At 44.1% G+C, this 9,056-nt stretch overlaps 2 protein-coding genes across 5 annotated transcripts in view; one reads left to right on the top strand and one right to left on the bottom strand.

Moving 5' to 3' along the window:
- Nucleotides 1–233: 233 nt before the first annotated feature.
- LOC119168279 (Partner of Sld Five 1) lies at nucleotides 234–4,904 on the top strand. Its single transcript, XM_037419682.2, has 3 exons — nucleotides 234–392; nucleotides 471–713; nucleotides 4,580–4,904. Exons 1-3 carry the CDS (start codon nucleotides 315–317, stop codon nucleotides 4,826–4,828), a joined length of 570 nt encoding a protein of 189 aa, XP_037275579.2. The 5' UTR covers nucleotides 234–314; the 3' UTR covers nucleotides 4,829–4,904.
- LOC142765684 (mitogen-activated protein kinase-binding protein 1-like) overlaps nucleotides 4,818–9,056 on the bottom strand; it is a 42,611-nt gene continuing 38,372 nt past the window's right edge. For 3 of the 4 annotated variants that reach the window (XM_075867122.1, XM_075867125.1, XM_075867124.1), the window contains 3 exons: nucleotides 7,730–7,960; nucleotides 5,912–6,139; nucleotides 4,818–5,066 (listed from right to left, as the gene is read on the bottom strand). In XM_075867122.1, the coding sequence (XP_075723237.1) occupies nucleotides 4,911–5,066; nucleotides 5,912–6,139; nucleotides 7,730–7,960 (615 nt within the window). In that variant the 3' untranslated portion in view covers nucleotides 4,818–4,910. The remainder of the gene's footprint in view (nucleotides 5,067–5,911; nucleotides 6,140–7,729; nucleotides 7,961–9,056) is intronic. The other variant, XM_075867123.1, reaches the window with a different exon arrangement.

The raw sequence follows: 9,056 nt of genomic DNA, 5'->3' as shown, positions 1-9,056 counted from the left end.
GTTTTGCTGTACTTTGCTTTCGTTTTCATGCTTTGAGCGTCACACATAATATTTGTTGTTACACTTATAACTGCTTGTCATTTTTATAACACTTTTAAATGTATTGGTAGTTTCAATAAAGCATTGACTTAATTTATTTGTTGTCATGAAGGTAATGATGTATTTATTATTTGCATCACTAAATGCAGGGCCTTTGAAATTACTACTTTAGGCATCATCATCAGCAAAAAGCGCGAAAGTCGAGTTTCGCGCTGCTTTTGCTGTTTTGATTCGCGCGCACGCATCGGCCAGCACAGGTGAACTCGTGAACGAGCATGGTGTTGTTCGTCGAAAAAGCGCTCGAGCTCGTGAAGGAGCTGAAGCGCTCGCGCGGTTGGCTTCCTCCGCTCAAGGTAAGTTTGGAAGTGTGGCGCGTGAAGCCCCCTCGAAGCCGCAGAGGCCGTTAGCGACGGCTTGTCACTTGTGCGCAGGAAGATGCTCTGCGAGACTGCTTGGCCGACATGCAGGCGCTCTTTACGGAGAACCAGAACGACGTGGAGACGCACATGGAGAATCGGCACACCACGGTGCACGCTCGGCACGTAGCGCTCAGTCAGATACGGCGCTGCCTGCTCGCCTACCTGTACCAGCGGCTGATGGTGGCCCGCGAGATGCGCTGGGGTTTCGGCACCGCGCTCTCCGCCGATCTCAGGGAGAACATGTCCGAACAAGAGGTGCTCGCACTTTATTCTTGTTGAACTTTCCAGCCGACGGATTGCCGGAGCGTTAGTCGGACGAGTAATGCGTCCAATCTCGAGCAAAGCGTCCAATCCCGAGCAAAGCACCCGGGTTCCTCCAGTTGTCGTAGCCAGAAACTTTTTTCAGGGTTGGGGAGGGGGGCGGGAGCTTTGTACTTTCCAGACTTAACTACGCGAAAGATACGAAATGTGACAACATTTCATGAATACTGGGGAAACTTGCCTGGCGGCACTGCTAGCGTGCTTCTCTTGATAAGTATAATAGAGAAAGTATACACATAACCAATACTGTAAACATATTACAAGTACGTCTAAGAGGTCGGTGCCTCTGGCGAAGTTTAAAGGTGCTTTCGCTGCGTGAAATATTCAGGCAGCATTTGTCCGTGGCCCTAAAGGATTCTAGCTCATGAAACTACTGTTTTTGATGAATGTTGTGTTTGAACAATATCCCCCCTGTGTCCCCTGCTTCTGCTTATTGTCGCTTCTAATGAGTGCTGCCAGATGCACTTGAAAAACGTTTATCAAGTAACGTGGAGCAGTACTGCATTAGTTACCTCTTCTGCAGTTTGCAAAAGTTACATACAGTGTCGGTATTACTGTTGTGTCATTTAGTCACTAAATAGTCACCTCTACCTGCGACTTTACTTACAAGAGCATTAAACAGTCATGTGCTCTTTGTGGCACCGACCTCCCCTTTCTGGCACAAAAAACGGGCCTGGTGTAAACTGGTGTTGTAACAGAACTTAGGTGCGGTATTAATCCTGTCTTAGCCAGGCCATAGGAATCAATTGAAAACAAATGAAACTGGATGAATATTATAAAATGGTATTCATTGATGTTCTAGCTGAACACAACAAGACAGAAAACAGGCCATACAATGTTTGTAGGACAGAAATTTGCATAGCTCCTACTTAGATTGTCTATCACTGATTGTGGCTAGTATATGTGCCATCAAATTTACAGTATTTTTTTAAAAGAGAACTTGGACAAAAGAAAGAGCAACGTGCAGGTTCTATGAATTAGGGACCTGATTTACTCTGTGCCTTTTGTAGTAGTCTCAAATTACTTTCGATAGTACGTCCTTGAACTTTCAGGCAGGGATCCGTGTTCACTTTCACACTCATAATAGTTTGGAGTATAATGTTTCAGTTTCATCCGCAAGGATTGAATCTCGGCAGAGATGGTCCCATCTGACGTGGTAGTCTATACCCCAAACTAGTAAAGCAATTCGCAAAAATAGAGTGTCAAGCTATTTGGTTCATTATCAATTACTTGCAGTTCATGACAAAATGGAGGCGTACATATGTAGACACGTGGACTTGCGTGCATTTACCACTACCATTGCCACATGCTTCATGTTGTTTATTTGGTTCAGTACATGAAATTGCATAGTTTACTGTTATTCCCATAATTTTCAGTGAACATTACATTGTACTAAATGCACGCACTGTTAGATGATGTTTAGAAGCGAACTCGATTTGACGAAATCTGCAATAAAAGAAAAGGGAACCCCTAAATTTTGCTTCATATTCAAGTTCAAGCTTTTTAAATATTGTCAAGCTTACTTTTTCTGGAATATGCATGCCCATAGTTAACAATATGCCATTGAATGCAGCACAGCAGAAATGACAAATGTAACAAACCAGACACTGAAGATCACATGCACTGTTTCACAAACACAGCAGCTTTCCTGTTGGCAAGTTTCGCCATATTCAAGAGCTTGCCTGAAACTTGCTCAAAGAACCCTTTCAACAGCTGGTTAAAGACTAACAAACAATGTTTTTTTGGTAGAAGAAACTTATTTTTCACAAAACAGGGGTAAGTTCATGACCTGTACGAAAATTCAAAGTACTTGGCAGCTACGTCGGTTTTGGCTTTTTCCCTGCAATGCATGTTCAGATATGAGAGCTACGCCAGACAGCGGTAGCTAGAGTGTGAGTAGTTGTAGCAGAGTAGTTGTTCACTGTATGCACTGGAATGCCTATGGTTTTTCGAAGTCTAGCAGGGGGCAAGGTTATTCCCAGAGTGCTCGTCTATTTACAATGCACAATAGGTGTTGCGACAAGGTTCCCATAAGACATTACACACACCTAACCCTTTCAGCGCCACTGACATACCAATACAATCTCATTTTTCACCAGCAGCGACAACGATGTACCTTTACGTTTCACTTGTTCGAGCTCACAAATGTAAAGTTTACTAGTTTCGGGCTATTTCTTTCGAAAATATATTTTCTTTTATTCTTTGATTGGCTTTTTTCTGTCTGTTTGAAAAGTTGCACCATAGCACGAACTTTCTCTTTCTTTTAGTGTGCTGCTGCTATCGGTCATACCCTTGCAGAACGCTTTTCTAGTTTCTGAAAGTATTCATTATAGAGCACCGCTCTTTTGCAGTGATCAGGGTCTTTTCCTGAATGGTTCTACACTATGTTGTATCATTTGTCACAGGTTCTCTCACACTTTAAGAGTATTTCTGGTCATTGGTGTCATTTTTGTCTTGAATTTAAGTAAACTGGTGTGTAGATTTGTAGATGCAGAGCATTTTAAGCCGCGGGATGCGTTGCTCCCTCCTTCATTGCCACAGCATCCACCCCCCACTGTACATGCACGTCTCCTCCCTCTCCCCCCTCTCGTGGCATCCACAGCGCATGTGCGTCCCCTCTTTCTCTCTCTCTCCTATGCTACCACTCTCCTGAGTCGGCAGCTAAGGCAACGACACACTTTCCGGCACACACAATCACTCTGTAGCCGTTGATCGTCGGTCTTGCAACGTTCCACGTTTCTGTGAAACAGCGCATCTGCTTTGGTTAGCAGGCGATCACATTGTATGTCTCTGGCATGGGCATCGATGCACCGGCTGTTTAGCAGTGCTATAGTAATGGTCACTGGCATCAAGTGATGGCCACCGGCAGCGTTAGTCAGGTAGAGGTTCTGAATGTTGGTGCACCTCCTTAAGGCGACATAGATGAGCTTCTATGGGTGCCGGTCACCATCCCCCCACTGCTTCGCATCCACACATTGTTCCCTTTAGCGGGAGATGTTGTAATTGCTTATAACACTTTTAAAGAAAAAACAATGGTGGCGTTTGCATCACCTCTAAAAAAAAGTTAATTTTTAAAAGTGCCCTACTTAGGCACTTTGTACAGATGGTAAACCAGCAAGACAGAAACGTACAACCGTGGTGTTTGTCCAGAAATAATAATTGGGTTTGCTGCCTACGTGTTCATTTGTTTTGAGCGGAAGAGTGGTGGGGCTTGCCAGATTTCTGTAGCGCATACTCAGTCACAGCCTAAGAAAAAAAAAATTCGGTTTACTCCAGTCTCGCTGAGAATATGCGGACTCTCACAACATCAATAGCTCCTTGAGTGTTTCAGATAGCGGACTTGGGCACACAAGCCCACATTTCTGTCACATTTCTGGTTTTAGGTGGACAACCCGATTGCCTTGGTAAACTTCTACTGGGATTCTGACTGCTGCTCAGTGAAACGCAATGTTTTAGGCAGTAACAGCGAACCTTTAATTCTTAACATGTGTACTACTTACATCAGCCAAGGAAAAGTACTTATAGATAAATCATTCAAGCAGAAACCAGCTAGCCGAATGGCAAGCATGTGGCGTTTATTTGGGTGGATCTGCCGTTTCTTTTTTTTTTTTTGTTGTAACCGAGTATAGGACTTTTTATGCGCATAGACCTAAAGATTTTCAATTTCCCTTCGCCATATACAGCTTCGCTGTAAAAAAAAAAAAAAAAAAAAAAAAAAAAAAAAAAAAAAAAAAAAGACTGATGACCAAGTTTTACGTGAAGGGAACTGACCCCTCGGCAACACGCGCTGTCTCGTGCAGCAACAGTGGCTGCGCCGCTACAACGGCCTGCTCGCCGACTACATGTCCAGCGTGGGGCTGGACCTCAGCCGCTACCGGAGTCCGCCCAAGTCGCTCTACGTGCAGGTGCGGTGCCTGAAGGACTACGGCGACTTCGAGACAGAGGATGGCACGCGCATCGTGCTGGCACGCGACACCACCCACTTCCTGGAGCGCTCGCAGTGCGAAAAGCTCATCCACCAGGGTATCGTCGAGCACGTCACCACCTGAAAGACCACTTTATTGGCAGCAAGTATAATAAAATAATAAAATAAAATAATAAAAATGGCTCGTGCATCTAAAAAAAGTAGAGTCACGCGGAATCACTGGGCTTGCTGTCGCCTTTGGCCATCTGCTCCTTGACCATCTTCATGAGCTGCTCAGAGTACTGCTGTAGCAGTGCGTTGAGGTCCGAGCTCGACTGATTGAGGGGACCGCCCATGGGCGCTGCTACAGGAGGCGGTGGCTGCTGCGTGATGCGAGGACGTAACTGTTGACGTTTCCTTTGCGAAAGGTAACTTGCGCTGTTAATAAAACTACACTGTATGCCACGACAATGCAAGCATTAACGCTGATTGCCAATAAGGACTCTGACACAACACAGGTGTCGTGTTATTATTTACGTCTTTTTTTGTCTCCATTGTTGCACTGTTTTTTATTACGCCAACCACAGTCAATCCTCATTATTACACGGGAGAAGTGGCTTCGTTACATGTGATGATTAGTTACAAATTTACATCTGTGGCACAGTTTTAATGGCAATACTATTCCTCATTTACATTGTTATAACAATTGTATAAAGGCTCAACTGCAGCCCAGTTTTATATCCTATTCCGCTGATATTGCATTTCTCTGTCGTGCATCACTACAAAGCTATGTGATCAATTATAAGCCAAGTATGTAACGATGCTTCTCATCTCGAGTATACTACCTAGCCAATTAGATTACCATGACATTGATGCTCTTAGCTCAGTATCCATAAAAATGAATAAACAGTATACGTAGAGTTGTCATTTAGGCCTATACCGTACTACAGAATACCATTTCATATGCTCCGTGTCATTACGCACATAAAGAGTCCCGACATCCTTTGATGTGACCAATGAAAAGTGCTGTGCAATTGCTTTTCCGAATGGAATTCTGTATTCTGTGGTACAGAATAAGCGCACTTGTACTTTCAGCCTGCCTTTTCAATACGAATCGCCAACATGCCCATCAATTCTTTCTTTTCAAGCAGATTACTGGTTCCTCGGATTTTATAATTTTGGTGCTTTCTTTTTTCCGTGCTGTAACTTGAAGCCAAACGGTACTTACGGCAGGAGGTGCCGGTTCGGCAGCGGCAAAACGGCGTGCAGCTGGAAACTGCTGGAAGACTGGTGGTTCGGCTGGCGGTGCCGACCACAGGGGTGCTGCTCCTGGCGGTGCCAGTAAAGGCGGGGGTGCCGCTGGCCGAAGGTTCTGCTGGGCTTGCAGCACCCCGTGGGCCAGGGTGTTAGTCATGGCTGACCGGTCCGCTGGGGACAGGTCCACATCCATGGTCACCTGCACGGACAGAATAGAAGTTACAGCTAATGCATTCACCTGGGATTACTCGAAGACGAAAGTCATGTTTTCCTTCTCAGTCGATATATATAGATGCTGACCCGCCACCCGCCGAAAGATTTCAGCACCAAACATCGTTCAGCACTAGCTCCGGGATTAGTGGCATTGCAAGCTTTCTGCACACAACCTGGCTTTGCACAGCCTCTGTGATCGGTACACCTGTGACCGAACAATGGCGTCATGTGATCACATCATCACATGACATCGCTTAATGAGACAAATTTTGGCAATCTGTTATGTCGTATGGCGACGTCCATGATGTGATGATTTTTCACATCGCTCGTGTTGATGCCAGTCAACTTTCGTGTTTGATGACAGCTTTTGCTTTAATACCTGTGTCACATGGGTATTCCGAAGGCCTTTCAAGTGATCAAACAGTGCGAACGTTGCCATAGTTGCACTGCTCAACAGTTGAAAAATTAAACACAGTTATATAACGATGTATATAAAGAGCTTATCAATACTATGTTTAAATAAAAGTAAAACCATATACGTGCCTTTAAGTGGTTAAGTGGATTTATATCAAGTTTTGGCACACGAAAACAGAAAGAAAGATCTGTAGTGCCACACAATTCTAGAGAAAAAATGCTTGAACCGCCCAAAGGCCTTTGAAAACTGCTGGGTAGCTTCACCAGAACTCCACTGAGTTGTAAGAGTTTTGGCATTTTGAAGGTCATCAACTTGGATGGCCTTTCTAAAGTGCCCTAGTGACAGAGGTATAACACATATTGTTGCTTGAGCAAGTGTTCCAAGCCCATATTGAATGCAATGTATAGTGCCCCGCAATGTAATTAAAATATGGCAAATCATTTTGAAAAAGCCCATAAGGGTTAAGATATGCTTATGAAAGAAAAAAGAATTGTCATACGTCAAATGACACACGAAGCGACAGAAGAAGCCCCCACACACTTCTCAATAAAATCCTTAAAAGAGGGAGCATTTGAAGATGTTAACACAGAACTAACACCTTCTCCCTGAGGCACATTCATTTTGTGAGCTTCCACACGAAGTGAATTGTCACATGCAGTATGCACATGCCTCAAGTTTTCCATTAATTTGCCTTGTGAAGCAGCGTGCTAGCTCATTGCTAAGCTCAGACAGTAAAGCGACTGCCTGGAAAAGACGCTAGTCATGAGTTCAATTCATGCCTACACTAGAGTAGCCTGAGAAAAGCCTGGCATATCCCAATACTCCATTCCTTCATATTTATGCCTAAAATGGAGTAGCCTGGGCAAGGCATGGAGTATCCCAATACTCTACTCTTTCCTTCATGTTCAGGCCTACAAGGAAGTAGCCTGGGAAAAGCCTAAAGTATCCATATACTCCATTCTTTCCTTTATATTCATGCCTACAAGGAAGTAGCCTAGGAAAAGCCTAAAGTATCCCAATCACGATTTTCTTCGTGTTCATGCCTGCAATTGAGTAGTCAGAAAAGTAAAGGCCTGGAGTAGCCAGCAGCTCCATGCTTTCCCTTCACCTGCTACACCACAGGTATCATTGTCACTCACAGCCTCTGAAACACGCACTCACCCTCTGAAAGACGTGGATGGCATAAGAAGTGATGCGTGCCAGCTCCTGAGCAACGCGATCACAGAGCTCCCGAGTGAGAGGTGCTACGGCCGGATTCGGGGGAAGGGGCCGCGGCGTGCCCGGCGTGGATGCTCCACCTCCGCGACCCCCGTGGAGCATGGGCTCCACCAGGGCGCGTGGGCCCTCGTGGCCCCTTCCGCCCCATTCTCGTCCGCTGCTCGGGGTCACAACCTGCACACGTACATGCATACATCAATTCCACTGATGGCAGCCCATCAAGCACTGTGCTTCTTAAAAAGTTAGCTTTCAAAAGTTGAAAAACTTGGGGTACCATACAAGTTTCTTTTACAGACTGATTTATATGAAATTTCAAAAGAGTTGGCACATCAGGGCACAATAAAATCACAAAAGAAACAACAAAGAACGCATGGACGAAGAGAGGTAACACAGACAAGCACTGCCCATGTCAAATGTTCAATCAAATGTTTTGTTCAAATGTGAAAATTTTTCCTTTTCTTTCAGCGACACTTATTTCCAGGACTATAAAGATGTCGAACGAGAGATTCGAATAAGGCTTGCTGAATGAAAAAAGAAAGGAGGGTGAAATTTTTACTGGCACTGTATTCAAAACAGATTGTCCTGTCTCAGATTCATATGAAGTATACATGTGTTGTATATATATCTATTCAATTACCCTCACGGCTCAAGGGCATATGTGACAAGGCAGATACAGTTACCAAACATAACAATACAGAAAATACAATAGAAATGATAATGACTACATGAATCATTAAACGATGTAGCACTTACGCAGTCATTGGGCAAAATGTGTGCTATGCATATAGCAGTTTGAAAGTCAATGTTGAAAGGTTTTTAATGGCAGCAGCATTGTAGTGAAAACTATTCCACCACAAGCATGTACAGTACTCGCGGATCAACATTTTTAGTATAACAATGATGATGATGGTCGATCCTGGATATATCAAACTTGAAGGGGATCGCAAAATAGCTCCAACATATCAATGATTCCAAATACAAAATATGCGTATTAAAAGCCTAAATTATAGCATTTCAGGCCTTGGAAATCATTACAAGCGCTAACATAACTATTAGCTCACAGTATAATCATATATCCAGGATCACAGTTTGATATATCCAGGATCGACTTATATGGTGTTTACTGGCGCAAGGGCCATGTAAAGGCCATAGAGCACCAGAACATGAGACGGAAAAGATGTGGACAAAGGGAACAACTTTCGAGCGCAATTGCTTGAGATAACCATGTCATGTTGCGACAAATCAGGTCTCTAAAGGCAAACACTAGCTC

Source organism: Rhipicephalus microplus, chromosome 6 (genome assembly GCF_043290135.1).
Source record: "Rhipicephalus microplus isolate Deutch F79 chromosome 6, USDA_Rmic, whole genome shotgun sequence".
In the NCBI taxonomy this organism is placed as follows: Eukaryota; Metazoa; Arthropoda; class Arachnida; order Ixodida; family Ixodidae; genus Rhipicephalus; species Rhipicephalus microplus.
This window is presented reverse-complemented; position numbering and strand designations above follow the sequence as displayed.

What these genes read in the sequence shown, in the direction of transcription:
- LOC119168279 (XM_037419682.2), top strand. Translation starts at nt 315, where the DNA reads ATGGTGTTGTTCGTCGAAAAAGCGCTCGAGCTCGTGAAGGAGCTGAAG. An exon ending in GTTGGCTTCCTCCGCTCAAG is followed by an intron (nt 393 to 470) that starts GTAAGTTTGGAA and finishes ACTTGTGCGCAG; the next exon opens with GAAGATGCTCTGCGAGACTG. An exon ending in AGAACATGTCCGAACAAGAG is followed by an intron (nt 714 to 4,579) that starts GTGCTCGCACTT and finishes TGTCTCGTGCAG; the next exon opens with CAACAGTGGCTGCGCCGCTA.